General features: G+C 60.8%; 1 protein-coding gene across 1 annotated transcript; it reads right to left on the reverse strand.

Annotated features, from left to right (window-relative positions):
* Nucleotides 1-859: 859 nt before the first annotated feature.
* On the reverse strand, nucleotides 860-20,817 carry AFAP1L1 (actin filament associated protein 1 like 1). Its single transcript, XM_058034838.1, has 19 exons — nucleotides 20,776-20,817; nucleotides 8,381-8,509; nucleotides 7,914-7,997; nucleotides 7,474-7,571; nucleotides 7,237-7,348; nucleotides 6,377-6,475; nucleotides 5,802-6,013; nucleotides 5,291-5,470; nucleotides 4,609-4,695; nucleotides 4,302-4,395; nucleotides 4,030-4,182; nucleotides 3,366-3,577; nucleotides 2,981-3,126; nucleotides 2,610-2,688; nucleotides 2,261-2,375; nucleotides 1,975-2,139; nucleotides 1,635-1,813; nucleotides 1,227-1,355; nucleotides 860-1,003 (listed from the first exon to the last, which is right to left on the reverse strand). Exons 1-19 carry the CDS (start codon nucleotides 20,789-20,791, stop codon nucleotides 980-982), a joined length of 2,313 nt encoding a protein of 770 aa, XP_057890821.1. The 5' UTR covers nucleotides 20,792-20,817; the 3' UTR covers nucleotides 860-979.
* Nucleotides 20,818-21,565: the final 748 nt, after the last annotated feature.

Here is a 21,565-nt window from a genome sequence, read left to right on the forward strand (position 1 = left end):
TGTTCCCAGCACAAAAGCTGGGGCCTTTCCATTTCTGTCCTTTGTTTCTGCCTATGCTGAATGACCTTACTCTATTTCACTTTTCTGCTCCAACAGCCCTGCTGATTTTTTTTTTTTAATTTTTAGACTTCCCTTCACTCCATTTTGATCACATGCATTACCAACCTGTGTCTGAGTGCAGCAGCCAGTGTGAATGTGTTGTTGGCCAGGAGACAGCCCTGTCCCCTTCCCTGCTCCCCACAAAACCAGCATGGGACCAGGGCAGGAAGCTGGCCTGCCTCCATCCCCAGCCCTCTGCAGCACTTCTAAGCTGTTTAGCAAAGGTAAAAGGTGCCCACTGTTAATGCTGACACTTGAGCTTCCTTCATTCCAAGGGAAGGCAGCATGCCCTCACCCTTACTGCCTGGAGGATAAGAAGGAAATATTGGACAAAGGCACTTGGTTGAGGCACAGCAAGCTTGAGCCGTGAGGAACCCTGAGATGAGACCCTGCAGAGCTGGGAGCAGTGAGCAGGGTGAACAACTGGCATCTCCGAAGTGGCTGGTCCTGAGCAGCTCCTGAAACCCAGAACCGAAGGGGCCAAAAACCCCAACGAGTCCATGGTTGCTTTGGCAGACGTTAGCTGATCCCCAAAACTGGAGCACCTGCTGGGCAGTGCCACCTGCCAGCCCAGGCTCTCCCCTCCTTGCTCCTGCACCCACAGTTTGTGTCACACTCCTGGCTCCGGGGCAGGCTCCCCCAAAGCTGGGTTTCCCAGTAGTTTGTGACCCTGATCCACAAGGAACTCCCTTCCCCACCCGCCTCCCCAGTCCCCTCCCATCCCCTTCCCCTGGTTTATGGTGGTGGTGGTGCCATGGTGGTGGGGCTGGCAGCGCGGCTCTCCCACCACGCCTTCCAGCACCCTCCCAGTGTCTCAGAGAAAGGAGGCTGGCAGCTCCTCCGTGATCCCCACTGTGAGTTCAGGGCTTGGCAGGCTGACTTAAGTCTGCTTCTTTTCCCATTCCTGCAAAGAAAGGAAGAAAAAAAAAAAAAAAAAAGATGAGGGGACATCACTGGAAAAGGAACACTTTAAGGCATCCCTCCCTGCTGGGGGCTTTGGACCCAGCATCTTCCAAGCATTTCCCTCTCCCACCCAGCCCCGCACTGCCATGATTCCATGGTTAAACAAGGGGCAAAAACTGAGATTTCCCAGTGGGCCAGGGAGGAGAGGGAGAGCTGAGCAGGACCTTGGCTTTCCGCAGCACGCTGCCCGTGTTGGCAGGGATGATGGAGGGGCTCCTCTTCCTCAGCTCTGCTGCACAGTTCACAGGGACCAAGTGCTCCGGGGGGCTCCCGTTTGGCTTGTTTGTAGTTTCCTGTGGAAAAGGGGGAGAAAAGAAAAAGCTCAGGAAAGAAAGGCAAAGCTCAGGAAAGCCAGGAAGCATTGACAACCAGATTAAAAAAAAAAAAAAAAAAAAAAAAAAAAAAAAAAAAAAAAAAAAAGTTGAGGTGACCAAATTCAACTCACACACCTCTGTCCTCAAAGGGACAAAGCCACAGGGATGTCCCCTCTCCCCTGTGCCGTTCCCCACAATACCCCAACCACTGCTTCTTGCAGAAGTTGGAGTTCTGAGTAAGGAAAAAGGGATGCATACCCCATTCTCAGCCTTGCTGGTCACGGCCAGCCCCAGGGCCGGCCCTCCTGCCAGCGACTGCTTCAGCTGCTCCTTCACTTCGGTCAGCTTGAGCTCCAGATCCACCCGCGACTGCTCCTTCTGCCGGCAGCGCTCCTCCAGCTCCGCCACCCGCTGCTCCAGCTCCTGCAGCCGCGGCCCTGCTCGCACAACAGCCCGGCTCAGCGCTGGGGAACGCACCCATCCTCGCACAGCGACACTAGATGGGGCTGCCAGAGCGCCGCAGCCAGCCCAGCTCCCGGCCACCGTGTCCCTGTGCTCGGTACCCGAGCTCCTGGCAGCTCCCACGGCCCCAACCTACCCGTGCTGCCCTTCAAGGCTTCCCGCAGCTCCCGCTTCTCCTTCCGCAGCAACATCAGCTCGCTGCGGATCGACGCCTTCTCCTTCTCCAGCTTCTCCTTCTCCGTCAGGAACCGCCTGGCGTCCTCCTCAGCCCGGTTCTTGCCGTACCTGTACTGGTTGGCACCTGCAGGCACGGGGAGAGCCCATGAAGGGCTGCACTGATGGTACCCCCACATCCCTGTGGGGAGCAGCCCTTTCCAGCTCTGGCCAGGAGCCCTGGGGAGGTTTGTGGCCCGGGGACTCACTGGATGCGTGTCTCTTCACTTTGACTTGCGGGTCCACCCGCCGCGACTTCTCGCTGCAGGACGAGGCGTGGCGCTTCACCTGAGCAGCCCCCGGCCGCCCCGGCTCCTCCTCCGCCTGCTGGGAGGGGGGAGAGAGGGCTGAGACACCTGCAGGGCATCTCCGTGCTGGGACACCTGCAGGGCATCTCCCTGATGGGACACCGGCAGGGCCACCTCCCTGCTGGGACACCTGCAGGGCATCTCCCTGATGGGACACCTGCAGGGCATCTCCCTGCTGAGACACCTGCAGGGCCATGCCAGCCCCCGGGCCACTGTGGTGGGAGAGGATGAGCCACAAAGTCGTGCTCACCTGAACCTTCTCATAGGGGACGTCATCGTAGACCACCCGAGAGGAGTCTGCTCGCTGATCCTGGGAGGAGCTGGCCCACCTGCAGAAGGAGGGGTGGGGTCTTCCTTTCCAGAACATCACTGCCAGCCCCTCAGGGAACCCTTCCAGCTCAAAGAGATTCCTGCATCTCACGACCCCATCCTAACACACCCTCCATCAGCACTGATGAAACTCTTTCAGTTTCCCATGCTGCCCTAGGGAACAACCCTGTCCCTGAGATGCCACCAACCACAGCCCAGCCTGCGCCCGTTCTAGGGACTCCACAGGGCCAAGGATCACCCTGCCCAGCCCAGCACCCAGCCCCTGGCACTGCAGGTGGCACACAGCCTTACAGGTAGGAGTGTCTCACGGCCGTCACGATATTGGCAATGGTCTCCACATCCACGTAGTCATAGTGCAAGGCCTCTGGGGCTGTCTGGGAGCCTGTTTCCACCAAGAGGAGACCCAGCCAGCGGCCCAGGTCTTCAGAGCAGCTTGCCTGGAGGACAGAGGAAGAGTTGGGCTGCACACCCAGGTCCCAGCCCTCATGCTTGCTGCCTGCTGTGCACAATCCCCCTCTGTGCACCAAGTCCCCGTGCAGCTCCCCCAGCTCACCCAAGAGGTGCCCCGAGCTTTCCAGGGAAGGGCAAAACAAGGCACTGCTTACGTGCGGGTGCTGATCACCCCAAGGGCTGCTCCCCCAGCCTGGCAATGCTGTCCTGAGAGCCCCCTGCTCACCTCGAGCGCCGTCACCTCGTGGCCGTGGCGCAGGATGCGGAAGGCGAAGGGGTGCTTGGGGCCCAGGCCGGGCAGCACCTCGCAGCCCCGCAGCACGATGGCGTTGACGTGCGTGCGCAGGTCCCAGCGGTCCTTGTGGAAGTACAGCGTGTTCCCCTTGAGGCGGCACCAGCGCTCCTTCCAGCACTGGTTCACCAGCACGCTCAGGTAGCCTGGGGGTGCCAGGGCAGGGAAGGGCATCAGCGCCTGCCCGGCTGTGCCTCGGGCAGGCTTTGACAGGACACAGCTGACAGCATGGCTTCCTGCTCATCCAGCCCTTCTGGGCCTCAGTTTCCCCCCAGACAACCAGCTGGGCCCAGGGGAGCTGCCAGCTCCCTACCATTAAGTCCCTTCAAGCCTGTTTTTGGGGACATGGGTGATTCCTTGCCCACTCATCACTGGAATTTGCAGAGCCAGGCCTGGGCAGCATTTCCCCTCCAGTGAGCTCGTCCCCACCCCAGACCCCTGCAGCCATGCTGGGGGCAGGATGTCACTCCCCACTGATCCCATCCACTGCCAGCCCCATCTCTGCCCCCAGCTCTGACCCCTGCAGCAACACTGGGGGATGTCACCCCACTAATCCCATCCACTCCCAGCCCCATGTCTGCCCCCAGCCCACACGAACCGCAGCAGGGGATCTCCTCCTCGGTGGAGGAGGTCTGGGTGTCCTCAGGGCACGGCTTCTTCTTGGAGAAGCTGATGATCCTGGTGATTTTCTTCCCCGCCGCCCGGCTCATCGAGCCCTTCAGGTCAGCCAGGCCGCTCTTTTTGCCTTTCCCTGGAAGGACAGGGTGGCTGTGTGACCCTGGTGCGTGTCCTGCCATCCCCCTTGGCTGCAGAGCATGCTGCCCAGCTGGGGGCACGCAGCTGGCTGGGCAGTGGGGACAGGGATTGTACCGTGCTCGCCGTGCTCCCTGCGGCTGGCCGGGGACCCGGTGTCCCCCACGGCCACACTGTCTGAGTCTGAGGTGTGCTTCTCCTGGGACAGCCGCTGTGGGAGAGCAGAATCCCATCAGCACCACCCCAGCCCTTCATCCCCCTGCACAGGGTTGGGATTTCCAGCTCCTGTTCCCCTTCCCAGCCCTGCAGAGCTGCTGTGAGAATGGCAAAGGCTCCTTGTGCAGCCCCAGGAATTTGGGGTCCCCCGGCCCCGTGTTCCCCAGTTTTGTCCACAGCCCCTGGACAAAACCCCAGAAACCATCACCTTGTCCAGCTCCATCTTGCACGGCATCACTGGGGAGGTGGGGGCTTCCATCCCGCCTGCTGCTGGACTGCTGGCTTCCTTTATCACCTGCACAGACAGCCCCAGCTGTCACCTCAAAATGGCCCGAGGGCCAGGGCTGCCCTCCTGGCTCAGCTCCCTCACTACCAGAGCCAGGCTGAGCCAGGGGGACACGTCCCGGTCCCCACAGCTCAGGGCAGCACACCCACATTGGGACTGCTCACACCTTGGCCCCTTCAAAACTTCAACCACTTCTGTGGATTTTGTCAGGGAGTGTGGAAATCTCAGAACGGACAGACTTAGGTGCCAAGCATCACCCTGCCAGCACAGGACACCTTGTGACCCCCGTTTTAAGGCGTGGTGTGCCCTGGGTGTGTAAAACCCCCATTCTCCCACATTTGGGGTGACAGCTGTGTCAGAGCTGCGCTCAGAGGCTCCTTTCCCACCCGCCACCCCTTCCCCGCAGCCCCCACTTCCCGGCCCTGAACAAAGGCAGGAAAGGGCCCTGGGGAAGAGGAAGGGGAGAGCAAACATCCCCCAGCCGGGGCTATCAGCGCCGGAGCCGCCCAGCCCTGGGAAGCGGCCGATAAGGGACAGGAGCAAAGCCCCCTCCCCAGCCCGGGCAGGGAGGATGCCAAGGGGGCTCTGTGCATGCCCCTGGTACCTTGAGCCACTCCTCAGCCTGCTCCTTGCTCTGCACTGCCAGCACCAGCGCCTCGGCGCCCGGCAGCGAGAACCGCAGCTCGTGCTTCTTGCGCCGCCCGTCCTTGGGGACATAAATGACGTTGCAGGTGGGCAGGGGCACCTCCACGTGTGGCTGCCGGTCCTTGGAGCTTTTGTAGCACTGAGGGAAGCGGAGAGAACTGCTCAGGGCTCAGCCAAACCTGCCTGGCTGGCTGCTGTGCTGGGGGGTCCCACAGGTGACACGGGGTCTCAGGGTCCCTCGCTGGTGGCACAGATGGAGATGGCTCATCTGAGGGTTCCCTCTCATTCTGTGGTGTCCCAAAAACAGGGGAGCTGTCTGTTCCCTTGCAAGGTAAGCAAGGCCAGCTGCCGCTTGTGCGGCAGCCTTGGGGCACGGGTTTGTTTGGATGGTGCTGTTTTTCCCTCCAGCTTGGGCACAGCCACCCTCCTGACCCCCCAGGAGGTGTCTGTGCCCCCCAGGGCAGGCTCACCAGCAGTTTGCCATCCCGGATGATGGTGAGCTGCTTGGCCCACTGCCCAAAGCGCTTCTTGCGCAAGAGGAAGGCGCAGATCCGGCAATCCTTCACCAGGTTCATGGAGGCCTCCTCCGAGGGCCACTGGTGTGTCAGCTGCTGGCCCTTGCCCTCCTCCTCCTCCTCGTCGTAGGACTCGTAAGAGCTGCTCATGGCATCCGAGTCATTGTCTGCAAGGAAGCAGGGGAGTCACCCCAAAAGGTGCCACACGCCCTGCCAGGGTTCCCCGTGCCCAGCAGGCTCCAGACAGAGCTGGATGCCAGGAAAGGTGGATTCCCTGGCATCCTCTGCAAACAGCAGCGTTGGGCAGCAGCCACCTCCACTTCCCTTGGAATGCCAGCAGGATGCCCGTGGGCTGAGTGCCAGCCCCAGGTGCCTCTGCCCAGAGCCCTGGGCGGGTTTGTTTCTCTGCAAGGCTCACACGTTGAAACCCCGGCTCTCCAGCCTCAACCCCAGCAGCCCCCAGCCCACTGCTCAAGCCCCAAACCTTGCCAAAGCTCTCCCCTCCCTGCTGAGGACACCCAGATACCTACAGGAACTTTTCTGCTCGCCGTTTATCCTGGTGACAGGGTAGCTGCTGTCTGCATCCTCGTAATAGCCGTCCTCGATGGAGTTGGGGGGGCTGGAGCTGTCTGCAGGGGAAGCACAGGGGCTGGGGCTGGTACACCCTGCTTTCCCCCATGGGGCACAGCCAAGCACACCCTCCCAGGGCATCCCATGGCTCTGATCCCTCCCATCACCTCATTCCCAGTCTGCCTGGAGCAGACAACTCCTTGCAGTACCAAGTGGGATGGGAGGGAGTGGGACAGGAGTGCTGCTGGTGGGAGCAGCGACCATTCCTTCCCAGAAATATTTATTTCTGAGAGGTGCTGCTGGAAAGATCAAAGCAAGACCCTGATTTTGGTGGGTGGTGGGGGTGGCTGTGATGACACGCGGAAGATTTGTCCTTCCCTGGCATCTCCTGGGATGCAATCCCAGCTCAGTCCGGCTGGAATTCTCCCCTGGCAGGGTGGGCAGGCCCTGGAATGGATTTCCCAGAGCAGCTGTGGCTGCCCCTGGATCCCTGGAAGCGTCCAAGGCCAGGCTGGATGGGGCTTGGAGCAACCTGGGACGGTGGAAGGTGGCAGGGTTGGAACTGGATGATCTTTAAGGTCCCTTCCAACCCAAACCATTCCATAATTCTATGAGCCTGTGATCTCAGTGACAGCAATCATTTGGAATGCAGGCATCCAATGGATTGTATTTGCAGGGATGGCCCAACAGAGGCAGGGATGATGCATCTGACTGGATGAACCACGGAGAGCTGCCTGGGGTGTCAGGCAGGTGAGGGATGCGTGGGCAGCCCCTGGGGCTCCCCCCAGCCCGCTGCTGGCCCAGCTGGAGCAGGACTCACTGCGGGAGGTGATGTACTCGGGGGCCTTGCCAGGGCCCAGGGGCAGAGCTTCCTCGTAGTAATCCTCAGGAGGGGGAGTGGTGGGCAGAGGAGGAGCAGCATCCACGGGAACCTAGGGCAGAAACACCTCCAGCTTTAGCCAAGGCAGCAGCAGGGCAGGAGCCCCAGCAGGGCACAGGAAGGCTCCCACTGTCACCTCCCCACGCAGAGCTGGCTCGGGGACAGCCAGGCACTCACAGGTTTGGCTGTCTGGGCCCCTGCCAGCTCCAAGCCAGCAGTGTCACTGGTGTCCCCCTCCTCCTCCTGCATGTCCTGCAGGTCCCGCAGGTCACAGTCTGCACGGGGTGAACAGAGGGTGAGGGGAGCAGGAGAGCAGAGCTGGGCATCCCAGCTGTGCCCGGCAGGGATCTCCCTCCACGGCCCTGCCCTGGGAGATGGGAATCACTGCTGAACACAGCTGGAGCATGGCAGTGCAAAACAACAACTCAATAAATGATTTAGTGCAATACAACAGGTTCCCTCACGGCCAGCCCCCACGCAGCTCCAAGGCAGCAGGAACGAGCACCCAGAGCGATGATGCCCATTCTGGACACAAGGATGGAGCTGTCACCCTTCTTCCAAAGGACCCCAGGACCAGCACGACCCCCAGGGCACCCCTCCAGCTCAGCCACACGTACCAAACTCCTCAAAGAGGGACTCCACAAAGCTGGTGCCATTGCCCAGGGACGCCGTGTTGACGTACATGTAGTCCACATCCTTCCCTGCAATTGAGGGGGACACTCTGAGCCTGGGGCAGGCACTGCCACCCCTTTTCCCCACAACCCCAGGGACACGGAGCAGGGATGGAGGAGCCCCCAGGGCTGCTGTGGCTCCCCAGGAGGGCAGGAATGGGGGCTCTGTGAAGGCCCAGGTGCTCAGGGCTGGAGGAAACCCCTGTGCTCAGCACAAACCGGGCAGGAAGGGCTCTGGAAGCGGCGTTTCCTCCCTCCTGGCCCCGGGGCACCGCTGACGCCAGCCCTGCTCCGGGGCAGGGAGGGGCTCACAAGGGAAAGCAAAGTGCCCTGAGGGGGCTGAGCAGGTGCTGGGCTCATCCCTACCCTGCTGGGGACACCCGGTGCCTTTGGGAACAGAGAGGGACACAGACCTGCAGGTGGCTGCAGCTTCTGCACGATGGTGGACACAGCCAGCTTCTTCTCCTGCGTGGTGGCACTCAGGTACTCGTGGTCCAGCAGCTTGAGCAGAACGCTGAGCTCGGGCAGGAGCTGGTCCAGCACTGAGGGGAGCAGGAAAAGTCCCATCAGCCAGGGAGTGTGGGGATGCTGGGGTTAAACAAGGCAAAACGGGCTGGAGCTCCAGCAAACTTGGAGCTCTGGATGGGGCAGAAAGAAAGAGCTGCAGTGCAGGATCCTCCCCTTGGCAGGCACCAAACACCCTCTGAGCACAGCTGGGGTGGCACACAGCTGGCTTTGGGTGCCCAGGGACAGCAACACAGGCCAAGGGTCACTGCAGAGGCAGCTCAGACTGATGGGGATGGCTGCAAGGAGGGGACAGTGTGTGCCCAGAGCATGCAGACACCCTGGCTGGGCTGCAGCTGTCCCCACACCGCTCCTGGGCACAGCAGGGCAGCAGCCAGGGCTGGCACAGGGGATCTCCCAGAGGAAGGGCAGGATCCTGAGGCACTGATGGGATCCTCCCTCCTCGTGTAAGGAACGTGGGGCCAAAAGCAGCACAACGAAAGCAGCACAACAAAAGCAGCTGGTGTTTAAAGGTGAAGGGGAGCCCAGCAGGAGCAGGGCCAGCCAAGATGAGCCCCTGGGCACACAGACAACGTGCCAGCCCAAACTGCCACCGTCCCAGGACACAGGGCAGGATGTGGCTCACGGGGCTCTTCCTGCCTCCCTGCCCTGCACAGAGCTCCTGCTTCCTCCTCCTCCCTGCCCAGTGCCAAGCTGAGCCCCAGATCAGCCCTTCTGGCCACAGCACCGGGCAGTGCCCATCTCCCACGGGCAGCGCCCATCTCCCATCTCCCACAGGCAGTGCCCATCTCCCACGGGCAGCGCCCATCTCCCACGGGCAGCGCCCATCTCCCATCTCCCACAGGCAGTGCCCATCTCCCACGGGCAGTGTCCATCTCCCACGGGCAGTGCCCATCTCCCACGGGCAGTGTCCATCTCCCATCTCCCACAGGCAGTGCCCATCTTGCACGGGCAGTGCCCATCTCCCACGGGCAGCGCCCATCTCCCATCTCCCACGGGCAGTGCCCATCTCCCACAGGCAGCCAAGCCAGGACAGGCAGCCCCAGCAGCAGCAGAAGCCTCAGCACTGCTCCAGCAGAACAGCCCTTGGCTGGACACCCCTCAGACCTTGGGGAAGGAGAAGGCAAGCACAGGAATGGATTCCTGCTCCTGGAGCTGCAGTGACACCCCAGAGCCAGCACACAGGACAGGCCCTGGCCATGCTCGGCTCGCTGGCCCTGCCAGCACACACCTGCCATGGTGGCACTGCTCAGCCTCGTGCGTGGGGTGAGCACCAGCCCCAAGGTCTCTCTGCCTTACAGCGAGGGAGGGAAGAGAGGGAAATGCTCCCTGGATGTGTCAGAGTGCACAGGCAGGACAGGATCAGGCTCCTGCTGCTGATCTCCAGCAAGGTGAGACATCCTCCCTGCAGGGCTGGGCAGGCCAGGGGACTGCAAGGAAGCAGCTGGGACCAAAAGCCAGATTTCCCCTGTCCAGCCAGCAGCTGCAAACATCTGGGGAGTCATCTGGGGACTGTAGGGAGTCATCTAGCTCTCACAAGGGGGAGGGACAGTGCAGGCTCACCAAACCCCACCCCATGGCGTCACCAGCATCCCCACTCTCCTACAACAGCCCAAACCCCAGGCCATGGGGTCACCAGCATTCCCCCACTCCCAGGTCACCCCAAACCCCAGGCTGAGGGGTCAGCAGCATCCTCACCACTCCTAGAACACCCCAAACCCCACCCCATGGGGTCAGCAGCATCACCCCACTCTCAGGAAACCCCAAAACCCGGGCTGAGGTGTCACCAGCATTCCCCCACTCCCAGGACACCCCAAATCAGAGACCATGGGGTCAGGAGCATCCTCCACACTCAGGACACCCCAAACTGCACCCCATGGGGTCACCAGCATCTCCACACTCCTAGAACACGCCAAAGCCCAGGCCATGGGGTCAGCAGCATCCCCCCCACTCCCAGGTCACCCCACAGCCCAGGCCATGGGGTCACCACCATCCCCATCCCCTGCCATGTGCAGGACACGTCCCAGCTCGGTGCCAGGGCTCTGGGCCAGCCAGGGCCCAAAGGACAGCCTGGTTTCCATGAGCAGAGCCCCAGCAGGCAGGGAGGGGGCACGGGGACCCCCCTGGGGTGCCCGATGTGCCAGGGCTGCTGGCAGGGCCGGGCTCAGCAGCAGGGCCCCGAGCTGGGCACACTCAGCACGGACACACGGCTCTGAAGGCGCCTTTGTTCCCCCAGCTGAGCTGTCCCCTCCGTCTCCCTTGTTAAACATCCTCCAAAATACAACGGGGGAGGGAGGGAGGGAGGGCAGTGAAAGGGGCCTGTGATCCCAGGAGGGCACGCTGAGCACAGCCTGGGGCAGCACAGCGAGGCAAGGACTCATTTCCTATGCTCGTTAGGCTGCCAGGCTGAAGGAAATTAATGGGGGGGCTGCAGGAAGCGAGGGGAGATTGCTGCAGGGGGGCAGCAGGGATGGGGGGACACCCAAGGTCACCTGGCAGGCAGGGACCAGCACAGACACCTCTGCAAGAGCTGGTGGGAATGAGCACAGAGCGCCAGGGCTGGCCCAGGGGACAGGGACACACCCCTGGTGCCACCCCTGGTGCTCTGAGCCCGGGCACAGGGACAGCAGGACAGCAAAGGGCTCTGGGGAGGAGGGCTGGGCTGTCACAGTGACCACAGGTGACACACAGACCCTGCTCTGGACACCTCCAGATGGTGACACCTCCAGGACATGGGGACAGCGCTGCCACATCCTGCCCTGGCAGCAGCAGCAGGCACGGAGCTGCCAGGGAGCTGCAAGGGAGCTGCATCCCCTGCATCCCCCCTGGCCCCCACACCAGCCCAGCTCTATTTTTAGAGCCCACAAGTGCTCAGGGAGCCTCTTCCCAGCACACAGATAAGGGCTGGACACGGGCTGCAGCTGCACAGCCTCGCTGGCTCTGCCCCAGCACAGCAGCACAAACCGGCTCCTGCTCCAGCAGCCCGCAGGGAGGAGGAGGAGGAGGAGGAGGAGGAGGAGGAGGAGGAGGAGGAGGAGGAGGAGGAGGAGGAGGAAGAGTCTCTGGCCAAGCCAAGGCAGGAGTTTCCTGGTGTAGAGAGACCCAGCTTTAGCAAGGGGAGAGATAAGACGAGCCCATGGAGGTCTCACCCCAAGAAAAGCTCAGCCTGAAGCTTGAGAGAGCCCCGGGGAGGGGAGAGGCTGAATCAGAGCCCTGAAACGTGGGGGGAGCTGCTCAGGGACCCCCATCCTGCGTTCATAGCCCTGAAATGTGGGGGGAGCTGCTCAGGGACCCCCATCCTGTGTTCATAGCCCTGAAATGTACCAGGAGGTGCTCAGGGACCCCCATCCTGTGTCACCTGTCCCCTGGGGAGGGGAGAGGTTCAATCACAGCTCTGAGATGTGGTGGGGAATGCTCAGGGACCCCAATCCCGTGTTCACAGCTCCCTGGGGAGGGGAGAGGCTGAATCACAGCTCTGAAATGCAGTGGGAGGTGTTCAGGGACCCCCATCCTATGTTCAGAGCTCTGAAATATGGTGGGAACTGCTCAGGGACCCCCATGCTGTGTTCACCTGTACCCTGGGGAGGGGAGAGGTTCAGTCACAGCCCTGAAATGCAGTGGGAGGTGCTCAGGGACCCCATCCTGTGTCACAGCTCCCCTGCCTCCGGCCACGCTTCCTCCCGCGCCAGGTGATGCCTGGGGCCGGGGGAAATCGGATGCTGGGAGTAACAGCCATTGTTTGTAGCTAAAATAAAACCCAGGCACAAATAAATCCTTCCTGTGGGCAGGGCAGGGCCCTCGGCTGCTGTGCCTGCCAGCTCAGGGCTCCTCACAGCTGCCAGCCCAGCACAAACCAACCTGGAGAGCTCCTGGGGTGCCCCAAACAGGAGGGGACAGCACCAGGGACAGCCCAGCACAGGGACACCCCTGCAGGGAGGGGCCTGTGGGACAAACAGCCCCAGGGCTCTCTCTGCAGCACACCAGCCCTGCTCACCTGGGCACAGGTGGGTGTGGAGCCACCTGCAGGAGCCCTGCAGTGCTGGGACGTGTCCTCAAGCCTGGCTGGGTGCCCCAGGATGGCATCACCAGAGGGGTGAGATGCTGGCACCCCCTCCAGCCCCAGCACTGCTGCTCTCTGAGGAAGCCCACGGCCACTTTGCTCTGCTCCCAGGGCAGCTCCTGTTCCCATCCCCATCCCAGGGAGGTTTCTTCCCACCAGGGAGGAGGAAGTGCCTCTTGGTGCTCCCAGAATTGTTCCTTTGTGCAGGGGACAGCAGGACAGAGCTGCCTGCGCCCTGCCCACGGCCACTGCCCTGCCAAGGGGCAGGAGAGGGGCAGCACTGGGCCCTGGAGGGGGCAGGAGCCAGCCAGGCTCTGCTGCCATCCCTCAGCACCTGCTGGCGTGGGGCAAACTGGGATGGGCTGGGAGGGCCAGGAACAGCAGCCTGGGAAACACATCATCATCCTCCTCCTCCTCTTCCTCCTCCTGTCCTGCTCCAGGCCCCGGGGGTTCCAGGAAGAGCAAACCATCAATGCTCACCCTTGAGCCCTGGCAGCATCCCCTGAGAGTGGAAGATTTGCTGAGGGGGTGCACATGAATCATCTCCTCCCTGCAAACAAGGGCCCCTTGAGAGGGGAGGATGGGGCAGCTCTGCCCCTGCACCCAGCAATTCCAGCAGCACTGAGCACCCAGGGCTGGCTCCTGCCACCCACCCAGCCGCCCCTCACTGGGGTAAATCCAGGATCTCACTCCCACTTTGGGGCTGCAGCAGCCCTGGGTGCTGGGGAGCACGAGGCAAGCTCAGATCTCCAATCTCAGCCCTGCCAGCACGCACAGCCCTGGGGCCCTCACCATGGCCTGGCAGTAATTAATACCCGCATTTGATAGCCTTGGAAAATCAGTGCTGGGAGCTGAATGTGGAACCTGACTGCTTGAGGGGGCACAAGGACCCCAGCTCTGCCCCCAGAGCAGCAGCTCTGAAATAAAGAAACTGCTTTAGTTTGCAGCTAAAGGCTGTCCCTCCTTTCTACTATTTACTTACACATATACTGAAAAACAGACAATCAAAAAGCCATCTTTTTTTCTGAAACTCTGGAATAGAGTGTCACAGATAGATACCAGATCAAGGCTAATGAAATATGAAAAGTTCCTTTAATCATATCATTATGAAACTATCTGTACTGGGAAGCATTTTTCTTGGGTTTTTTTGTTTGCAAAACATCGTCATGGTAAGAGTTATATTCTTTCAACAAGAGGATTTCTCTCCTTTTTCACTTATTGGTCTCTCCCATCTGTCTGAATTATCTTTCTGAATCTCCAGTGAGTAATTTTCTGCCAGCTTAATGAACAACATTGTCTTGCCACTAGATAAGTAAAGAGTCAAAGGATGAGCTAGATCCCTACAACGAGCCACTAAAATAACACAAGGGCTTGGAGGGCTCCTCCATCCCGGCACAGGGGCAGATGAGCCACCAGAAGGGTTAAAAGCACTAAAGGTGCCCTGGCTGTGCCACCACAAGGCTTGGAAAGCACAAAGGGTGCCTGGCTGTGCCTGCTGTCTCTGCTCCATCAGTGCTGCAGACACCCAGCCCTGGCAGCAGCTCTGGGGATGCTGTCCCAGCTCAGCTCCAGTGGCACCAGTTCACTCCAGCAGTGGCACAGAGGGTCCTGGGCCTGTCCCAAGCCCCTGCCAGCTCAGACTCCTCTCCCCTTGATAAACACCCTGCACAGAGCCTTATCTAATGGCCTTATCACCAGCCCAGCCCAGAGCTGCTCCCCCACCCCAGCTCTCTGCAGAGAGGGGCTCTGAGCCCTCAGAACCTCCTCAAACGGGGAAGAGCCCCAGCTCTGCCCTGCACAGGGAGCTGGGCACAAGCAGGACCCCACAGCCCTGCCCCAGGACACAGCCCCTCACACCCTCCTCCCGTCCTGCAGGAGGAAACCAGAGCCCTGAATAGAGGGAAGTGCAGTTACAGCAGATGGAGGCAGAGATTATCACCGGCACTGGAGGGCAGAGATTATCACCTGCACTGGAGGGCAGAGATTATCACTGGCATTGGAGGGCAGAGATTATCAGATTATCACCGGCACTGGAGGGCAGAGATTATCAGATTATCACCGGCACTGGAGGGCAGAGATTATCACTGGCACTGGAGGGCAGAGATTATCCCCGGCACTGGAGGGCAGAGATTATCACCGGCACTGGAGGGCAGAGATTATCACCGGCACTGGTGTCCGGGCAGCTCACACACTGCAGGAACCATCACTCACTCCGGGGGGCACAGAAACCTCTTCCCTGAGTAATTACATTTATGGGAACAAGGATTGAACGGGAACGAGGATTGAACGGGAGCGAGGATTGAACGGGAACGAGGATTAATTGGGATCCCACCCCGGCCCAAGGAGCGGCGCTGGGCTCACCCCAGGCCGGGTCGGGGCTCTCCTGGGGGTACCACACCCTGAGCACGGCTGTGGGTGGGAGACCCCCCCCTCAGCCCCTCACCCTGGCACCCCCGTGTGGGCAGCGCCCCCCAGCCCAGCCACGGGGCCCCACAGGGACAGAGGCTCCCTGCAGTGACACCACCCCTGGAACACCCCTTGTCCTCCCTCCCAGCAGGGCCTGAGCGCTGCAGGTAATGATTAACAGCTGATTAAATCACCAGCGGGCACCTCCCTGCGAGCCAGGCTGCCAATGACCCCCAGGGCTGGGGCAGCACCCCTTCTGCAGGGCTGTCCCCCCTTTCTCTGCCTCCTGGAGAAGGTTTGGCTGTTTGCTTTAGCTCACCCAAAGCAAATCCCATCCCCCTGGCCCGGAGGAGGTGGTTCCAGGGTCGCCCCTCTCACAGAAAGATGCTGAGCAAATAAAACCACCCAGGTGAGAGATCTGAGTGACCCTGCTGTGTCCCCAGAGAGGCACAGGGAGCCTCCACACTGCTCCTAACCCCAGCCACGAGGGGTTTCCAGCTCCAGCTCAACACAATCAGCTCTGGAAAATCACAGGGAGCAGGTTTGGTACTCCTAGACTACATTTTAGAAGTCTGTGCCAGGCCCAGACTGCATTTCAGAACCTGGTACCAGGCCCAGACTACACTTTAGGACTCAATGCCAGGCCCAGACTACATTTCAGTGCCCAGTGCCAGGCGCAGACTACACTTTAGGACCCAGTGCCAGGCCCAGACCACATTTCAGAACCTGGTGCCAGGCCCAGACTATATTTCTGTGCCCAGTGCCAGCCCCAGACTACACTTCAGTGCTCGGTGCCAGGCTCAGCAGGCTCATGGCAGGATGCTCCAGCCTGGGAGCTGGGCTCAGAGGCTGCTGGCTGGAGAACACATGTAAATAATGAATGAAAAGGAGAGGTTTGAGATGCCCTTTAAAGGAATAGTCAGGCAGGGGCGAGACCTGCTGAGTAATGTATAAAAAACAAGCTTCAGGCAGAGGAGAGATGTTAGGATTACTCAGGACCCAGAGTAAACTGCGCTCCCTCCAACCAAAATTTTGGTGTCGGCCTTTTCCAAACAAACTCCAGCAACAGGTTGGCCTTGGCTGCTCTCCAGAGCTGGGAGAGGCCCTGGGATGGTGCTCCAGCCCTGTGCCCACCCTCTGTGGCGGGCAGAGCACGGGGAATCCTCCCTGGGTCACCTCCCTGCCTGTGGGGATCTGGAGCTGTCACCTCCCTGCAGCCCCTGGTGTTCTCTAAACCTCAGCCTCCAGGAGAGCTGGAATTCCAGCAAAATGTAGGAATTGCAGCTAAATGCAGGGATTCCAGCTAACTGCAGAAATTCCAGCTAACTGCAGAGATTCTACTGGGAAACCCCAGTTCCCACCACTCCATGCCACCACCCAGGGCTGGATGCAGCCCCCACATCCCCAAAATCTCCCGTGGTGGGGTGAAAGCTCTCTGCACTCCAAGAAACACTTCCCCACGTCCTGTGCATCCCCATTCCCCAAAGCCAAGGTCCAAAACGCCTTGGATGCAATTCCCAACCTGCAGGGGTGAGATGTGGGGAGGCCACCAGAGCTGGCGCATCTTCTTGGGAGGAAAAGTCACCTGGGGGAGCTTGTGACAGGATCCTGGCCAGGAGAGCAGGATCCCAACCCTCACCTCATAGCAGGGCATGGCCAGGGATTTGCAGGATCAGCTTTCCCAAATCCCACTGCACTTTCCCAAATGCCTTCAGCAGCAGGATGGGATCCTTCTTTACAGAGCTGGGGGAGGAGAACCCACAGATGCCAGTGGGGAATATCCTGGCAGATAACCCACAGATGCCAATGGAGGAATATCCTGGCAGATAACCCACAGATGCCAATGGAGGAATATCCTGGCAGATAACCCACAGATGCCAATGGAGGAATATCCTGGCAGATAACCCACAGATGCAAATGGGGGAATATCCTGGCAGATAACCCACAGATGCCAATAGGGGAATATCCTGGCAGATAACCCACAGATGTGGGGGAATATCCTGGGGCTGGGGCAGGGAGATGTGCCCAGCCCTGGCATCCCTGCCCTGGCCCCAGCAATGCCCAGGAGTTCAGAGCTGTGCTGGACACAGTTCCCCTCCCTGCTGGGGGGGCTGGGACCCTCTCAGGGCCACCCCAGCCCTGTCCCCAAGTCCCCAGGCCGGGGCACAGCAGAGGGTCCCCGTGTGCGGGGCTGGCCCAGCAGGATGAGCGTTATTTTCTCAGCCCTTCCCTTTCCTTCCCTTGCATCAGGTGCAGCGGCAAGGCCACCACGGAGAGCATTTCCTACCCGTTAACCCCTGCAGGGCTGGGCTGCAGGGGCAGGAGAACCGGGATGTCCCAGTGACAAAGTGTGCTCTGGTGGCTCCAGCAGTGCAGGGACTGCTTCACCTGCTTTTCACCCCGGGACACCACAACCAGCTCTCAGACTTAAATTCTATTCCTTGTTCTGTCCTTCACAACCTCGGTTTTCCAAAATTTTGGACCACGTAAAATGAGCAGCTGTTCCTCCATCACAAACTTGGGGGGTTTAATGCTCAAAAAGAAAAAAAACCCACCCAGAGAAAGCCAAAGCCATTCTTCAAAGTGCTCCTTACACATCAACCCTGCTAACTGGCAGCAATCACAGCATACCAGCGTCTCCCCCAGCTCCCTCTTATCACTTCCAGGATCAAATGCACACGAAAACCACTTCAAAAAAAAAGAAAAAAAAATATTTTGAGCATGGAAACCCCTTGCAGTAAAGCTGCTTTTGTTCCAAACCATTACGAAATGTCAGTGTTTCCCCTGGCCTGCCAAAGAGCCGCCTTTGATGCCACGGCAGGCTTTATCAGGAGCAGCAAGGGAAGGAGCTGCAGCGGGGGGAGGCTCTCAGAGGTTATTTTATCCTTCCCCACGGTGATTTTATCCTTCCCCACTGCAGACTGTCAGCCCAGAATGCCCCTGGGAGCTGAGCTCCCCGAATGCCGCTGCTTTCAGCACCTCGGGGTGGTGACAGGCACTGCTGCCTGCCAGGGTGCCCTCCCTGCTCTGTCACCTCCTGGGTGCCCTGGCTGGGGTGCCAGCCCCTTGTTTGTGCACTGAAAGGTTTCCAGCCCCATTGTCTTGTCGCTGGACAGTGGCACTTAACCAACATTTTACAGGACACAGAGTTGTGTTAGTAATTGTAAGGTTCCTTACATGCAGGAGGAGATGTGCTCCTCAGGAGGGAGTGTGAGCTGTGCCAGACTAGATAATAGGAAGGGTTGAGGGGTTAGGACACGAGTCTGGGAAGCCAGAAACCACTTCAATCCCCCACTCTGCTCCACTGTTATCTCCTGTCCCCAGCAAGTGATTTGGGCACTGAACAGCCGGCAGAGCTTGGGTCGAGCCGTGTGCTCTGCTCTGAAAAGGCTTCCCACTGCTTGGGATGAGACAGCTCCTTCCAAACCTCGAACAAAGCTTTCCTGGGCAGGAGAGGAACCTCCTGCAGGCCCGAGGGAGCTCTGCTGCACGGCAAAGCGCACGGCGGCCTCGCAGCTCTGCACGTTTGCACAGGAAAAGAGCATTTCCAGGTCAAGAGTGGGAAACAGGCAGGTTTTCCAGGCAGGGCAGGCACACAGGACAGTCCCCAGGGCTCCGGGCTGGGGGACACTATCCCACAGTGTCCTTCCCCCCTCCAGAGCTGCCAGGGGGCTCCACAGGGATTCAGCCATTCCCTGCTATGGCCAGCGCTGCACACAGCAGGAGACTGGAAAATCCAGAGGGACAAACAACCCCAGAGCTTCATCAGCACCAGCATCCCACCTCTTATCCTGTTTCAGCCATCTCAGGCCGTTCCCCACCTCCCCCGGGCCAGGAACAGGCGGTGGCGGATTTCCATGGAAGGAATGGCTGCAATGCAAGCAGGGCTGACAGCTGCCCCGGGCCGTGCTGCTCAGCACCCTGAGCCCTCCTCGCAGGCAGGATTCCTGCTGGAATATCCGGCCCGGAACGATCCCGGCTCCCTCCCACCCTCCTGCAGCCTCCCCATTCCTGTGGGCGAGCTGGAGCCAAGTTTATCCCCGACACATCTCCCCGGCTCTGCTGGATTTAGAGCCCTGATAAGTTTGGGGCAGGACCTGAGTTGTGGTGGCTCAAAAGGTCAGGGAAGAGGCACTAATGAGGGAGGAGAAGCCACGTGTGAGCACAGGCGTGTTTGAGCAAGGGATCGCCTCCCAAATCACACTTTGGGAGCTGGGATCTCCATCAGGACAACCTGGAACAGCTCTGCCAACAGCACCAATCCCCCAGTCAGCCTCTGGTGCAGAGCTGGGCCATGGTCTGAGTGCTGCCCAGCCTGCTGGGCATGAGAAAAAAACAGCAGATGATAAAATCAGGATACAGCAGAGCTCCAGGTGAAGGAAGGGGCTGCCAGAGACTGGGAATGAGCACAGAGCCCTGCCTAACGCCATTCCCCCTTTCACTGGGGAAGGGAACCACGAGTCACAGCCCCTAGAGGGATCCAGCGGCTCTGGCTGATGAGCAGGAGGGGCTGGGGGGTTTCCATTAGCGAGGAGCCATCCAGGTGCCAACAGCAATTCATCACAAGCACTCAAAACAAAGCAGGCAGGCACCAACGAGGGGGATAAAACGGCTCTTCCCTGGCAGGGTCAACCTGTGGAGAGGCCAAACCATGGCCAGACACGGCTCCCTCAGCTGGGCATCCCCTCCTTCCCTGCCATGAGGTCCCAGCTTGGATTTCTGGGGTGCAAACAGGGAATTTTGTTGGCAAATTTTCCATCAGCTCACACAGTGAGAATGGGGAAGCTGAGACCCTCTGTCCCCCGTGTCCCCAGCAGGGATGTCCTCTGGAGGACAGCTCTGGCATCGAGTGTTACTGGACAGCATTCCCCCTCCTGCCACAGCTCCCTCCTTCCTCCAGAGCGGGCAAAGCCACCCTGGGCACAGCCACAGGGAACGCCAGTCCCAGTCCCCGTCCCCTCCCGGGCTGCTGACACCGTGTTCGCAGCGGTCCCAAACCCCTCGGAGCCGTTTCCAGCGCGGAAACGCCGCCCCATCCTTTTCCATGGGCACGGGGAACGAACTCCTGCCCCGCGGGTGTGTTTGCTGCCCCGGGGCTGCAGACCCAGCACCCCCGAGCTGTCCTGGCACCCCAGCGTGTCCCTGCAGCCAGAGACGGCCCTGGCCGCTCTCCCGTCGCTTCGGGCCCGTGTTTCTGCAGCACCTCCGAGGGCAGGGCAAGGGCCAGCACCCCGTGCTCCATCCATCGTGTCACCGCCTGCTCCTCCTGCAAACCTGCCCGTGCTCCCTGCAGGGACCCAGCACAGAGCCGGGACCTCCTCTCCCTGCAGAGCCGGCCCCGAGCCCCGGCAGGTTCACACAGGTCCCGGACCAAAGCCCCGGAGCTCGGCGGTGCCACGGCTACGGGCAGCAGCCCCACACGTGTGGGCAGGAGCCGCTCCCACCCAGCAGGGCGGGGATCGAGCGAGACTCCCGGACAGGGAAAGCTCGGAACCCCCTCGGGGAGCGTCACCTCCCTTTCCACCACCACAGTTTCCCCTGACTAACGAGCGCTTACAGCCAGGAGGCTGCTGGTGGTTTACCCGTCCCACCAGCGAAGACAAACTGGTTCCAGTCGGTGCCCGGCCGGCCCTGATGGAGCAGGGACCCACAATGGATGCGCCCGCTCGGCTGGCACGGGACGCGCGACCCGCGACTCGCTGCGCCTGGCACGGGCATCGCCGGTGCCCTCTGCGCCGTGCCCGGGCAGGGATGGCATGGGATAGGATGGGATGGGATTGGGTACGCGTCCCTCCCGTCCGTGTGTCCGTCCCTTACCGCTGAGCCGGTCCATGGTGCGGAGCCGCGGCCGCCCCGGCAGCTGCGGGCGGGCGAGTGCAGCGGGCAGCGGCCGCGGCGGGGCCGACTCTGCCTGGGGGCGGCCAATCCCTGCAGCCGCCCCTCCCTCCTGCCCTCCTTCCCTCCTTCCCTCGCTGGGAGCCCGGCAGCGCCCAGCCCCGGCACGGCACGGCACGGCACGGCACGGCACGGCACGGCACGGCACGGCACGGCAGCGAGGACGGCCTGGGCTGGGGTCCCTGGCAGCCTGCATGCCCATGGGCACCCAGAGATGGGTGAGGGTCGTGAGGGGGTCACCTCCACCTGCCCGGTTTAGGGGGAAAATCCCGAATTCCCACAGCCCGTAGCACGAACAGCTCGCCCTGAGCCCTCACTGCTCGTTTCCCCCTGCCCAAAATCCCCTCCGTGGCTGCTGCTCCTGTCCCTGGCCATGCCACTGTCATTGTCCCTGCCCAGCACGGCCCTGCAGGGACACCTGGCCTTGGGCAGCCTGTGTGACAGTGTCCCGGGTGTGGCAGCAAGGACAGAGGGTGCTGGCACTGCCATTGTCCCCCTTGGGCAGCCTGTGGGATGTGTGACAGTGTCCCGGGTGTGGCAGCAAGGACAGAGGGTGCTGGCATTGCCATTGTCCCCCTTGGGCAGTCTGAGGGATGTGTGACAGTGTCCCAGACGTGGCAGCAAGGACAGAGGGTGCTGGCATTGCCAGGACAGTCCAGGCTGCAGCTGAGCCCTGTGGGGACAGCAGGGTGGGACAGAAATGTGATGAGCT

This window comes from Melospiza georgiana, chromosome 15 (assembly GCF_028018845.1).
Source record: "Melospiza georgiana isolate bMelGeo1 chromosome 15, bMelGeo1.pri, whole genome shotgun sequence".
Lineage (NCBI taxonomy): Eukaryota > Metazoa > Chordata > Aves > Passeriformes > Passerellidae > Melospiza > Melospiza georgiana.